The sequence below is a fragment of the Artemia sp. Qi Xiang Cuo genome, chromosome 15 (genome assembly GCF_049724085.1).
Source record: "Artemia sp. Qi Xiang Cuo chromosome 15, ASM4972408v1, whole genome shotgun sequence".
Taxonomy (NCBI): Eukaryota; Metazoa; Arthropoda; class Branchiopoda; order Anostraca; family Artemiidae; genus Artemia; species Artemia sp. Qi Xiang Cuo.
Window position 1 is genome coordinate 33,551,897 of NC_142808.1, and position 15,713 is coordinate 33,567,609.

The 15,713-nt window shown below is 35.9% G+C and overlaps 1 protein-coding gene across 2 annotated transcripts in view; it reads left to right on the forward strand.

Moving 5' to 3' along the window:
• LOC148943588 (integrin alpha-PS4-like) overlaps positions 1-15,713 on the forward strand; it is a 338,717-nt gene that overhangs the window by 160,305 nt on the left and 162,699 nt on the right. For both annotated transcript variants that reach the window (XM_089101816.1, XM_089101817.1), the window contains 2 exons: positions 7,195-7,278; positions 10,070-10,398. In XM_089101816.1, coding sequence (XP_088957942.1) covers positions 7,195-7,278; positions 10,070-10,398 — 413 coding nt within the window. The remainder of the gene's footprint in view (positions 1-7,194; positions 7,279-10,069; positions 10,399-15,713) is intronic.

Here is a 15,713-nt window from a genome sequence, read left to right on the forward strand (position 1 = left end):
AGTGCCTTTGCAGAAAGAGATAGAGGGACATCAGGAGGGACGGAGTTCCATAGTAAAATAGATTGATAAACAGGAGACCTCTGACCTGCTGTCGATGAACGCTTAGGTAAAATGAACCTGCGATAAGAGCTACGTAAAAAAGAAGAATACCTACCTGAGCCTGACAGAAAGAAAAACTGCTGCAGAGATGGTGGGAGTCTACCTAGAAAAGCAGAATGTGCTAAATAAAGGTAACTTTTACCCACAATACGATCCAGCGGAGCTATTCCAGTATCATTATAAAGATCAGAGGAAGGGTAAAAACGAGGAAGAAGAAAAGTAGCCTTCACTGCCCTATTTTGGGCTCTTTGAAGTGAGCAGAGAAGAGATTTATTAGTACTACCCCAGACAGAACAGCAATAAGAAAGGTAAGGAAAAATAAAAGCATAATAAAGAGAAAGCATAACATCTGTGGGAAGAAATGAGTTAACCCTGTATAACATTAAAGATTGGCAGAGGACAAGGGAATGTGTATGAGTTATATGGGGTTTAAAAGAAAGAAAACAGTCAAGATACACACCAAAAAATTTCACTATAGTAGTTTGCAGTATAATATTATTCCCATAAGTCAGGATGGTTGGTTCCCCTGCGTCTCTCATACGATAAGGGGTTCTAAAGTGTACAATGGCACTTTTTTGGCTGTTGAGAGTCATACCATTTGACCAGCACCAATGTTTTACTTTATCAAGAGGACATTGAGCTACGGAAGTGGCAGATGGTAGGTCCGCTGCAGCAATGGAGAAGTTACTGTCATCAGCAAAAAGGTGCACATGGGGATGAAGATCATCAACAAGATCGTAAACACAAATTAAAAATAAAAGTGGTCCAAGCACAGAGCCCTGTGGGACACTTTTCACAATAGGCAAGGACGAGGAAGAAGTACCATTAAGTGAAACATACTGAGATATCCCTGAGAGGTAAGACCTAGACCATTCAAGTGGGACTCCATGCACTCCAAATGAAGACAATTTAGACAAAAGAACAGAGTGAACAACTATATCAAATGCCTTTGAAAAGTCAAGAAATAGACCCAAAACACACAAGCCCTTGTCAAGATTAACACGCACAAACTCTGTTGCATCTGAAAGTGCATGCAAGGTAGAGAAACTGGGACGAAAGCCATACTGATGGTTAGTTATGAGAGAATTACCTGCAGTCGTATTAGTACTAAATACAAATGAAGAGAGTCTACAATACACTACTTTTTCAACAACCTTAGAAATTAAAGGAAGGAGAGAAATAGGTCTATAGTTTGAAATTAGAGAAGAATCACCTTTTTTAAACAAAGGTACAACATTAGCAATCTTAAATAAATGAGGAAAAACACCAGAAGAAAGAGAGAGGTTAGTTATGTGTGAGATGGGGTTGGAAACAAACTGACAATTTTCTTAAGAACATTACAGCTCAAACCGAAACCATCAACTGAACGGCTACTTGAAAGCTGAGAAATAATGTTAGAAATTTCGGTATCACTGCATGGAAAAAGGAAAAATGACTTTTCTGCTAAGGGAAAACTACTTACTCTGCTGTAGGTTGGATTAGGAACTGAAGGAAGTGAGGTGAAATACGAATTGAAGGCGCTTGCTGAAGAATTTTTGTCCACGAAAGATCCATCAGCTTTCCTGTAGTGACAAGGGGGACTGTTTGAGTTTCTTGCGGGAAAGAGCTTCATTAACTACAGTCCAAACCTTTCGCAAATTCCCCTTACACTCATCAATTCGACGCAAAAAATATAGCTTTTTGGCTGCACGTACTGAAGAAGTAAGCACATTTTTATAAAGTTTATACTTCAAAAGATCATCCTGTGTCTTACTTTCACATGCAGCCTTAAACAGAGACGCCTTCATATGTGTAGCATTGATCAGACCTCTAGACATCCATGGACATTTAGGTATGGGATTCCTTGGCCTCTTTCTAAGAGGAAAATGCTTATCCAACAGAGCTCCCATACGACACAAAAATAAACTCGTTGCACAATCAACATCATTAGCTTCAAGAACACTAGACAAATCATTACTCTGAAGACTATGTATTAAATTAGAAATTTCTTTATCTGTGGAAGTTCTAAAAGAAAACTCACCCTGCTCATCCACAACAATCTCAGTTTGAGGCACAAAAAGAGAAACATAAATAGGGAAGTGATCAGAAAGATCAGTGAAAACAAGACCAGAAGTAAACTTCAAATTAGAAAAATGAGAAATGAAAATATTGTCTATTAAAGTGGCAGAATTTCTAGTAGGGTCAACACGAGAAGGAAAAAAATTGAAGGAAGTAGACCAGCAGAAGAAAGCACATCAAAGAGATGCTCACATTCATTACTTGATCCAATATTTAACATATTACAATTAAAATCTCCCAAAACACAAATACGTTTTTTAGAGAAAGACCCCACATAAGAAAGTTGATCAAGCAAATCACAGAACAAATGTGTTGGAAAAGGAGGGGGCTTACAAAACAAACAAACACACATGCAAACTGGCTTTTCAGATCAATAATAAGAGAATAAACTGTCCTACTATTTGACACTACTGATGTAAACAAGGATTCAAGGTCAGACCTTCTTCTAAACTCAATATCAGACTTTATAAATAAAGAAATACCTTCTGAGCACTTTGTTACCATTCTGGGGATATGGACAGCAACATAACCATGCATATCATAGGCTGTAAAATTTTCACCATCAGATAACCATGTTTCTGTTAAACCAATTACATCAAAAGGGCAAGAATTATCAGACCACAAATACGATTTCAGACTATCCCATTTATCTCTTATCCCACGCACATTCAAACAAAATACATTAAAGCTACTATTTAAAGACAGTGAGTGTATAATTTTATCACAATAATCAATGATAGTGTGATAATTACAGCTAGAATTAACCATAAATTCAAGGAGAGGGTCAAGCGTGTGAGTCTCTTGTTTACCAGCCCTACTTTGTTGATCAAATATAACCGAATTAAGAATAGAAGAATTCAAAAGAAAAGAGAAATCACCCATAATTATCACAAATAATAAATATACACATAGAAATATAAGTGGGATGGCACAAATTATCCAAAGTACTGGACCAAAGTATAATGTGACACCAATTGCTATTACATGAGCTGCAAGTGTGCTGGACTGACAAAAAAATAATAGAAGTTAGGCTACATGAAGGTGAGAGGATCACAAAAAGCATAATGAGATATCAGTAAAATGAAAGTAGAATCAAAGTATTGGCCCAATTTATAATGTGGGACCAGAAAATTATGTAAGCTTTAACTGACATGAGAAAGAAAGAAAAAAAAAAAAAAAATATAATAGTAGTCAGCCTACCTGAAGGTGATAGGATCACAGACAAATATAAATGCATATCAATGGAATGACACAAATTATTCCAAATATTAGCCAAGGGTATACTATGGGTAGTAAAAAATTATGAGAGAGCTGCATATATACTGACATGACAAAAATTTGATTGAATTCAGGGTACACAAGGGTGATAACATCAAAAAATAAGATAAAGAAATATCAATGAGATGGCATATATTATTCAAAATATTGACCAAAAATATAATATGGGACCTGTCAAAATTATGCAAGTTGCATGTGTGCTGACATGAAAAAAATATGATAGAATTCAGGTTACAGGAAGGTGATAGGATCAATAACCCAGATAAGGGAATAATAGTGGCATGGCACATATTCATCAAAATATTGGCCCCAAGTATAATGTGGAACCAGTCAAAATTATATGAGCTGCAATTATGCTGAAATGACAAAAATATGAAAGAAATCAGCCTGCATAAAGGTGATAGGATCACAAACAAACATAAAAAATAAATAAATAAATAAATAGCAGTGGGATAACATATATGATTCATAATATTTGCCCAAAATGCAATATAGGACCAGTGAAAATTATATGAGCTGCAAATGTGCTGACATGACAAAAACATTATAGAAGCCAAGCTACATGATGGTGAAAGGATCATAAACAAACATAAAGAAAAATCAGTGGGAAGGCACATATTATTATAAGTATTTGCACAAACTATAATGTGTGACCAGTTGATATTATGGGGGTTACAAGTATAATGACGCAACAAGAATATAATGTAAGTCAGACAACGTGAAGGTGACAGAATCACAAACAAACATAAAGAAATATTAGTGGGAAGGGACATATCGTCCAAACTATTGGCACAAAGTGTAATATGGTACCAGTCTAAATTATGTGAGGACAGTAAAGAATAATAGAGGAATATTTTAAGAACAGCAATTAAATCCCTACAGAAACAATGCAATATATTATAAGAAAATAAATCTAAATCCATCACTTTAATTTATCTGCATTTGCAGCACATAAATCTATTTCACTCTGATTATTAAACTTAACCACTCTTCCAGATTGTGTTTTATACAGGATATCACCTTTACTGGACCAAACATTACGTAAGCCAAGCTATGACTTGGCATATGAAAGAAGTTGTAAGCGTGGTTTTGTAAGTGTCTCAGAAAATAGAATCCCTGATCCTTTCAAATCCTTCTTTTGTCTGAGAAGCAGTTGACGAACTCGTAAGTTGCAAAATTCAACAACTATGGGTCTGGGTTTTGCAGACTATGGGTCTGGGTTTTGAGATTTTTATGCTATTTGTGTGGTTAGTGAGCATGAGTAGTTGCTCTGAAACAGATTCTGATCCAGAGAATTGGATTGAGCTGTCAGACCTTAGTTCACGGGGTGGCTTGAGTTGACTTTTCATTTCTTATCTGAAGTAAACAACAAAACAGGACCAGAAATAAGCAGTGGTATCAAGTAAACATCAAGCATCAACAGTAGCAGTGGCATAAACCCAAGGATTGGTTACTGTAGTCAAATTACAAGTTAAAATTGGTATAGGTCTCACCTGATGAGTCCCCTCTTACACCCCAGGGGTGGGGGCTGCTATGTGTGCCTGCCTTTACCCACTGGTAGGCAGGTAGAACCAGTACTTCAGGAGGCTTAAAGTGTTGCTGGTTATGCCAGAAAACCTCAAATTCTGATCTGATCTGATACCCACGTCTTTTCAATTTTCAAATTTTTCCAGAACTTTTAACTACGTTGAACAAAATGAATATCTCAAAATTTTGATTGGATGTGTTTGGAAAAATGGTGGGCATGAGAGGGCGGCTAGTTGCCCTTCAATCACTTTTGACTATTAAAATGGCACTAGCCCTTTCAATTTCAAATTGAATGAGACCTTTTTGGTGTTTTTACAACATCGCTTTCTATAAAAACCTTACATGCCACCAGGGCATAATTTACAACCATTGCCCTGAGGGTTGTGGGAGGGAGGGATTGGCATCCTTAAAGACCTAATTTCCAAAACTTTCAACAACGTTGAATAAAATGGCTATCTAAAAATTTTGATTGGATGTGTTTGGGGAAAAGGTGGGCGTGAGAGGGGGGTTAATTGCCCTCAAACACCTTTTGACCATTAAAAAGAGCACTAGCCCTTTGAATTCCGAATCGAAAGAGCTCTTTTTCAAGTTTATACTACAAAAATTTCAATAAAACTTATATGGCCCCGGCATAACTTATAAACCTTGTCCTGAAGACTTTGGGGGGAGTATCCTGCTCAAAGTTATAGTTTCCTGAACTTTAAAGTACATGAAACAAAATGGCTATCTCAAAATTTTGATTGGATGTGTTTGGGGAAATGGTGGGCGTTAAAGGGGGGTTAATTGCCCTCTAATCACTTTTGACTATTAAAAAGGGCACTAGCCCTTTGAATTTCCAATCGAATGAGCCCTTTTACAAGTTTCTACGACAAAGATTTCAATATAGACTTTATATACCCCCAGGGCATAACTTATAACCCTTGCCCAGAAGACTGTGGGGGGAGTGTCCTGTTCAAAAGTATAATTTCCTAAACTTAAAGCTGCGTGGAACAAAATGGCTATCAAATTGGCTATCAAAATTTTGATTGGATGTGTTTGGGGAAATGGTTGCTGTTGAAGGCGTGTTAGTTGCCTTCCAATCACTTTCGAATATTAAAAATGGCAATAGCCAGTTCAATTTCCAATCGAATGAGCCCTTTTTGAAGTTTCTACGACATCACGTTCTATTAAAACCTTATATGCCCCAAGGGCATAACTTACAACCCTTGCCCTGAGGGCTGTGGGAGATGGGGGGGTTGTCATCCTCAAAGACCTAATTTTAAGAACTTAAAACTACGTTGAACAAAATGGCTATCTCAAAAGTTTGATTGAATTTATTTGGGGAAAAGGTGGGCGTGAGAGGGGGGTTAGTTGCCCTCCAATCACTTTCGACTATTAAGAACGGCACTAGCCCTTTGAATTTCCAACCGAATAAGCCTTTTTTGAAGTTTCTATGACAACGCCTTCTATAAAAACCTTATAGGCCCCCAGGGCATAACTTACTACCCTTGCCCTGAGGGCTGTGGGGGATTGTCCTCCTCAAAAACATAATTTCCATCTAGAAATCAACTACGCTGAACAAAATTGCTATTTCAAAATTTTGATTTGATGTGTTCCGGGAAATGGTGGGCGTGGAAGGGGTGTTAGTCGCCTTTCAATCACTTTCGACTATTAAAAAGGGCCCAAGCCACTCCAATTTCCAATTGAATGAGCCCTTTTCGAAGTCTCTACGACAACTTCTTCGATACGAAGTGCCCTGTTCTAAAGGAAAAAAAAATATATTGTGCCAACATCGTTCTTATATGCCCCAAGGGAATAACTTAGCACTAGTCACTCCAATTTCCAATCGAATGAACCCTTTTCGAAGTTTCTACGACAACTCCTTCGATACGAAGTGCCCTGGTATGGAAAAGAAAAAAAAATACATCGTGGCAACATCGTTCTTTACTTAGGCAGCGCTATTGCGCTGCCTATGAAAAGGGCACTAGAACTTTCAATTTCCAATTGAATGAGCTCCGAAAGTTTTAAGACAACAGATTTAATATCAAGTGTCTTGGTCGAAAAAAAACAACAAAAAAAAAATAAATAAATAATACATTGTGCCCACTTCGCTCTTTACTTAGGCAGTGCTATTGTGCGGCCTATGATTCTTATTATGTATTTTATTGTGTAGTTTTTATTAAAGTATTGTATCAAGATGTATTGTCTTTTTAATGCATATTATTTTAAACTTTTGAAAAAAATTTCTTGTAGGAGGACTGGTTAAGGCAACCTTTAAACAAGGCAAGTCACCATTGGTAAAGATTCTTGGAAAAGGTAGTGGAACCTCATATTTAGGTAATTTCCTTTCTTCCATCTATTTTATTAAAGTTGCCCCGAAAAATATGGATTTATGGAAGATGTTTTTCATTTTCTTTATTCAACTCTTGCAAAATTCAATCCATGCAAACCTCAATCAAGAAAAAAGTCAACCCACAGTGAAGCAATTTTTACCATAGATAGAACATTTTACCAAAGATGAAGCATATTTGAATAAAACTAAAGATGTCAATGAGAACATGAAGGATACTTAAGGCAATTAAATAGAAGGAAACAAGTTTTTCAACTGAAAGTAAGGAGCAACATTAAAACTTAAAACGAACAGAAATTATTACATATATGAGGGGGTTCGCCCCCTTGTCAATACCTCGCTCTTTGTGTTAAAGTTTGAATTTTGTTCCAATTCTTTAAGAATGACCCCTGAATCACAAAGGCCATTTAATTAAAATAAACAGCTCTTTTGAAAGTACAAAAAAACTTTAGCGTAAAGAGCGAGGCTTTAACGAGGGGTGAACCGTCTCTTATACGTAGTAATTTCTGTTCGTTTTCAGTTTTAATGTTGCTTCTTACTTTCAGTTGAAATAACTTTTTTTGTTTTTAATTTCTCATCGTTTTTAAATGATACTGGGAAATCGGGTGCCCTCTTTATGACAAATTCTCTTCCCCGTGAAAAATTCCTCCATGGAAAGTTCTGCACACGTAATATACTCCCCTAATCCGCCCCACCAGAAAAATTCCCCTTAAAAACATCTCTAAACTTCCCAACAATCAATACTATATGTAAACAATGGGCAAAGTCCATAACTTGCAGATTTCCACCGGGACTGTGGGGGATTAAGTCATCCTCAAAGACATAGTTATTAGATTTTTCAACTATGCTGAACAAAATGGCTATCTAAAAATTTTGAGCCGGTGACTTTGGAAAAAATGAGCATGGGGGGCCTAGTTGCCCTCCAATTTTTTGGTCACTTTAAAAGGGCACTAGAACTTTGAATTTCCGATCGAATGATCCCCTCACGATATTATTGGACCACTGGGTAGTTACGATCACCCCTTGGCGAAAAAAATAGAAAACAAACAAACAAATAAACACGCATCCGTGATCTTTCTTCTGGCAAAAAATACAAAATTCCGCATTTTGCAGATAGGAACGTGACACCTCTAAAGTAGGGTTCTTTGATACGCAGAATCTGATGGTGCAATTTTCATTAAGACTATATCACTTTTATGGGGTGTTTCCCCCTTTTTTCGAAAATAAGGCAAAATTTCTCAGTAACTTTTGATTGGTACCGCTTGTAACTTTCGATGGGTAAGACTAAACTTGATGATTTGAAATCAGCATATAAATCCGATTCTTTTGATGTATATATTGGTATCAAAATCCGTTTTTTACAGTTTCGGTTACTATTGGGCCGTGTCGATGCTTACTCACACTTCTTTACCACGAACTGTTTAATAACAGTTAATAACAAGTGACGAAGGTTACACCTATAGAGCTTGACAATTAAATGACGACGCCTATAACGAAAATACCGTTGACGTGAGACGAAATGTTATTAGAAAGAACCGTGAAGATTATAAACCCTGGTGACGGTAGTGCTGCCACAGGTAAGGGAAAAGGTAATGGTAGTTTTAACAACGCTCGACGGAAAAAGCTTAATGCTTTCTTGTATTCCTAGCTCTCATTACTCCATCCAACATTCCCCCAAAGTTTTAGCTCAACAGCCCCCAGGGACTACGCCATATATTCAAGATTGATGCTTATTGCCTTTAACAGGTTTATCTAGCCTGATTAAACATTTCTCAAGTCTTGTTACTTGTTTCGGTCTGGGGCTAAATAAAATTATTCAAAGTTCAGAAATTTCTTACATGAGAAGTAATAACTGTGATCGCATGCATCAGACATCCTTCCCCAGACGCTCTGTCATAATTTATTGGTGGTGAATCGTATGGTAGTAGTCAAATATTTCCAAAATAATCAGTAATATACCAAATAGGAAGATAGTTTTAAAAATCCCTAAGGGATCATAAATCACATTAATAAGAAAGGCAGCTGTCAGATCTTTTCCCCAGAATAATTATTAGCATGTCAACTAGGAAATTTTCAGCAAAATATCTGGTTTTCATCTGGAGTCCCAAAGTGGGATTGAGGCTGCTCTAATACTTTTTACCCCGACCTCCAATTATCCGAGATCTGAAACATTCTCAAGACGTTCGGACATAATTATTCGTCCATTAATTCCATGATAGACGTGAAATCCTTTTCGAAAATAATCGCAGACATGTTGATTCTGAAGATATTTCAAAACTATTTTCCCTAAGGGATCATAAATCATATTAATTAGAAAGGAAAATGGGAATTTCTTTCTTTTTACAAAATAATGTTAAACATTTCACTTAAGCAAAGTTAGCAAAATACTTTGGCCACACCCAGAACCCGTTCTGGGGATTGCCAGCTCCTGAAAAGCAGGCTAGTATTCAAAAGGTAATATCTACTAGGAAGATTTTATTTTAAAACTTCAGCTTGAGACACATCTTCGATATAAGTAACCCTTATAGACCCTAATAAGTGACCCTTATAAGAATTTTTTGCAGTTTGAAAATTTTCTGTATCTTTGGACCTCTTTGATATGGTTCGAATATCAAGCGATAGACAAGAAAATCTTCCTTAGACAAAGAAAATCTTGCCTTAGACAAAGAAAATCTTCAAAAAATTGGTTCTGACCAGTTTGTAATTGTTGTGCCACAATCAAGTTCTCCAAACGGGTTTATTCTTATGAATGTTAGTTAATCTTGCAATTTCTTTAAGGATATTCAGTAGTTTCTGGCAATTTTCGTCAGCCTGGCGAAACTCTTTATGTTGTTGGTGCTCCACGTTCAGAACAGGCAACAGGCAAAATATTATTTGTCAAAGAAGGTGGCTTTAGACCAATACCACGAAAATACTATAAAGAAATATCGCCAGTCTTCTCACTCAAAGGAGAACGTGTTGGTCACTATTATGGAGCAACGCTTTTAGCTGTGGATCTAGACAATGATGGATTGGATGAGCTGCTAGTTGGAGCCCCTCTTTATAGCATTGCATCTCGTGGAAGCTCATACGATGAGGGAAAAGTTTATGTCTACAGTTACCGATTAGTAAGTAGTCTAAATCCCCTTATAATAACGTCGGAGAATTTGATTCAGTGAACTACTTTGTTGCTAAATGACTAAACTATCATTAATTTCCTTTCAAGAAGTGCTACAACCAAAAGAGGAAAAAAATCACATACCTTTTTTTATGGCAATATGAAGCAATTTTGAAAATTAGAATGGTTTTCGTCATTGTTTCTTTGTTTTTATCTGTGATCTATTCCTTTTTCCCTGTACATACGGCCTCTTGCTACAACTGAGTTCTAAAACGTTGATGAAGTTTCTAGATACTTCACAAATCTTCTCCTGTTACTTATTTAGTTTTTAAAAAGCATGCAGAAGCTACTGAGGGTAAATTAAGCAACATAAATTCTTCTTCCCTCCAGAATGACGTCATTTCCGTCATTACCCAACTTCCAAGAAGTAGTACAGCCAAAAAGAGAAAAAAATTCATCTCTTCTTTCTTGCGTAAGATTGCCCCTACTTATCAGGGCTAAAATTTGGTAGCGTGTTGTTATGTCCGAGGTTTGGGTAAGGATCGACATTCAGAATCCATCAACAGCTGATATTTATTATAAAACAGAATAAAAGAAAAAAAATTTTATTTCAAATTATTCTTAATTCATCTGACACCTCTTCTAGGTCGGCTGTTGTTTACGCCTCGTTGTTTACCGAAAGAAAGGGAGTAATTTATTTCTAGTCTATCAATGCTACTAATTGCAAGGGTTAATCTTAAATAATTAGACAAGACTAGGGTACCAAGGTAACTAAAATTCTTTGCTTCAAATTATTGTTTCTCGGAAACTGAATAACCCTGTTATTAGATCTCAAATTATTTGTTTAAATTAAACCAAGTTCTTATGTTTATATCTTAAAAAAGAGGTTAATAATCTTTGGAACTTTGATAAACTCAAACTTTATCAGAGAAAATTGAATCTATGGGGACGGAAAGAGATTTAATTTCTTAATCTGACAACTTAATTCCCCTTTTGTCCCTGTCCTATCTGTAAAACATCAAAGCCGCCTTTATATAAATATTGGCACGGGTTTAATAAATGCCAGAGTGGCTAAAAAAGAGGAATATAGTCCCCCTTCGTATAAACGTCAGAGAATACACAAGAAAGGAATATTTTTATTGTCCTATAGTTCCAATCTTCTTATATATAAGATTTTAATAAATGCCAGGTAAGTTCCAAGGGTCACTAAGCTGGAAGGAAGACGCAAAAAGCTCTTTTAATTTATTTTTCTTGGTGAAGGGGTTTTTCTTTTACCTTAAAATCTCTTTTAATCCTTAAAAATGCTCTACTTTGTCTAGAGTGCCCAAGCCTTGGTTAATTAATATACTCTAACCGAATTATAAACCTAAATCACCAAGTATAATAAATTTTCTAGAGTCTTAAGCTATTTGCGCCCGTATTTCTCTGCTGCTAATCTGTTTTAGTTAGATTACGCATCCTTTAATTAATAATCCCCTTATAAGTCTATCGACATTCCTCTAATGGGAAGTTCTGCTCTGACTCCAGTATCAGTTTAAATGTCTCCAATGTAAGTATTAAATTAATTTAGTATATGGCTTAGTTTAGTTCAGGTGACAGAAATCTTTAAAGAAGTTCATTTCTTATCTCAGTTTTATTCTCAAAGGGAAATTTAGACAGACTTATGGGGAGCTTTTATTCTAATTATAAAGAAAACACTTACTCATTCTTGGTTCCAAAAACAAACTACCCTTGTCTTCCCTAAAAATCATTATTTTATGCTTTGTCTTATTTTGTCATTCTTGTCTCCCATTGGCTAGAGACCAGTTTTTATACAATCCCTCATTTTGTTCTTAGGCCAATTATAGTCCTTTGTAAAAAAACGACGGTTACCGCTTTCATTATGTTCAAAAAACCCTGTTTTGATGTAACTTTTATCATGTGATATTATCACGTGATATTTTAGCGTTGAATCTGATTTTGAAACAGACAGGTTTATTTGCACTTTATCGACAATTTTGTACCTTGTTGAGTCAAGGGTATCTCTTGCTCAACTCAGATTTCACAATTTGAGATTTGTTATCTTTACTCAAAGATCATAATGAGGCTTTGCTATTTTCACAATTTAGTTTGGTTATAATGCGGCTTTTCTATTTTTACAATTTAGTTAGGTTATAATAAGGCTTTCTCACAACCTCCCACACTTAAATTCTTAGTACAGTTATTGTTTTCTTTAAGGAAATCATACATTTGCTAAGAATCAATTTAATTCGATTTCTTCTTGTTCTAGTCTTACGTGAAAGCCTTGAGACTTTTGTTTCTTATAGTCTACCCATAGGTTTCCTATTTTTTTTTACTATTATTCTTATTGAAACTAGTCCTACTAAAGATTTAAATAGATTAAAAATATTGAAAGTAAATGTCCAATAATTAGCTATTTTCTTTCCTCTGTCTTCTCTTAAGGAAATATGCATTTTCCTCAGTTCATATAGGCCAATCTTCGTCTTAGGGTTGTTTAAGAAATATATAGAGATTAAATCTTCGAATTCATTGTCCCAGTCATTGTGTATCCCGGCTCGGGAGAGGTTCCCTTTTAGGCTTATTATAGATATATTTGAAGGCGTCATCTCCTTTGCAATGTGTCCTCTATACGTCCCATTTATCTTTAACATTTCTGCTGTTAGAGAACATTCTTCTGGCAATTCCACTATTGAGCTTTCCTTTATATACGCGAATTTATTGTTTTTCTCTGTTTTGCATTCGAAATGTATTCTTGTTTCTTCTTTGAAAGGAGGTTCCAATTCTATGAGTTAAGATTTTATCATCCTTTATAATTTTGTTTCCACACACTTTGTTAATTAATGCGCTATTTTCCATGTAGTTTGATAAACAACAGGAATTCATTTGTGCGCTACTAATAAGAAAAAAGTGGTTGCATAATAATGGTACACCTTTTAAGTTACATTCCTTTTCTAGATTATAATCTTCTAAGAAATATCTAGTTTGATCTTTACTCAACCCAAAAAATTTAAACTCGTTTTCAATTTGAAATAAATACGAAGTGTTATACACTGGAAATGGAATGCTGAACATTTCGGGCATTCTGAACTCATCTTGTTTTTTTTATATAGAGAAATCACAAATAACTAACAATTTGAATTTCTGGGTTGCCACATTGCAGCTAGTCGATTTATAAAGTTCTAATAAGCCATAACGTCTATAATTAACCGATATTCAATAGCCTATTGGTAGTGAGCTCTCAATTTCGAAAATTGTTTTAAGCATGTCTACAGGATTCGTGACAATAAATGGGAAACTGTTTTTTTTCTGCTTGAAGAATGGAAAGGATTACTGTTTCTATTTTCTGCTAACCCATTTGATTGGCGGTTTCTAGGTGATGAATGTATGATTTTGAATCCTAATGCTTTGGCCATTTCATTAAAGGTTTTGCTTGTAAAGCATGAAACATTATCCAACAGTAGGAAATCCATATTTCACCAAAGGTGATATAATTTTTTTTTATCATAAATCCCATCACTGATTTTGACCTGAGGTCTTTGGCTGGTGCCATAATTGCATACTTAGTGAAATGCTCTACTGCGATAATTATATATTGGTCACCGTTAGCGCAAAGTTGCTATTTTCCCGTGGTATCCATTGACCAGATGTAAAATGGCTGATCGGGAAAAATACTTTCTCTTAGGTTAGGATATATAGCGCTAACCTTATTTCTCCTCAAACATAGATCACAGTCCTTTACTGCCTCCTCAACTTGACAGTACATATTTTCAAAAACACAACTTTGTTTTAACTTATTCAAAGTTTTCACAGTCCCCATGTGTGCTTTTAGGGAAAGGCTCGTATGCATAAGACTAATGATTACACTAATTAGTTTTTTAGAATAATTTTAAATTGATGCATCTGTTTTCTTTTCTCTGAATCGTCTATGGCTTACAACTACCCATCTACTAGGATCAATTGGAGATCTCTTAACCACCTTACAAAAAAAAGAATTCCCTTTCCCCAAATTTGAAGTTTCTGGTGTGTTGTTAATTTGATATCTGCCCGAAACGTCATATTTTGGAAGTTCTTCGGTATCTTGCGGCTTACCCCTATTGGTGTCTAGGTCTGTGGGTATTCCAGACCCATCCCAATTATCCGTGCCAGTGACTCCTTCTATAGTCCTGGTCTTCGCAAGTTACACTGCCAGAACTTTTCGTATCCTTAGCGTATCGCCCCTCTCGGATTCCAGATCCGTTGGCGTTTTGGACCCAGCCAAATTACTCATTGTGCCAGTGACACCTTCCCTAGTCCTGGCCTTCGCAAGTTCCACCCCCAGAACTTGTCGTTCGCAGGACTCAATTTCACTCGTAAAACTGATCTGCTGTCAATTACACACGTGTGTGTACTGACCTTTACTTTGACCTCATTCAGTTTGCCATGAATAGACGCAGAGATCAAGCATCTATCCCTGACAGGCCTGTTCCCTCCCATAGAAGGAAGATCCTCTTAAGTACTACTACTGAATTCACCCCTTTCTGATGTTTTGATAGCTCCGGGAATGCTTGAGCTACCAATATTTGACTCACATCACTCATAGGGCCTGGTCAAACCAGTCCTGCTCGACTGTTCATTTATACCCTCTTTATACTTCTCATTTTTTTATATGTATCCTGGGGAGACTTTAAGCCTAAGAGTCTATTTTATAATTCTATTATTTAGTTGATTGCCACCTCAATTTCAGGTTCTTCTAGTTGGAATCTTTTCATCTCCCCTTTAGTTATCCCAAAGAAAACAATCGGGACCTCGTCCCCTATTAGGGCTAAATACTCTACTTTTAACTCATCAAGATTAATTGACCTATTTTACTTAACAAACTCTCAGATAGGGCGACTCAAATAGTCAGCAAGGTTTCTGCTAGTGCTAATGTGATGATAATTATAAAAGTCGTTGTCTGAGAGAACCACGATTCTATATAATTACGTGAGAGCAGCGCAGTCTACAAACATGGGAGTTTTCGCGGCCCATAAATATCCCTTTTGGATGTGCTTTAAACTTTGTACTAAGGCAAAAAGTTCCCTGTTGCGGTGATCAAACCTAGAAGCTGCACCACTCAGAACTTTTTAATATGTCGCTACTATTCCAAATCTATCAGTTGTTTCGCATTGTTGCATTAAAATTGAAGCAATACTTTTTTCCGAAGCATCCGCGGCAAGGTAAAATTCTTTGTCTTTATCAGGAAATTCTATAAAAATACTATTTGGATTTAATAATTCTGTCTTTAATTTCTTAAAAGCTACATTTTGTTCTGGGCCGAAGATAAAAGGAACGTTTTTTATAATTAGT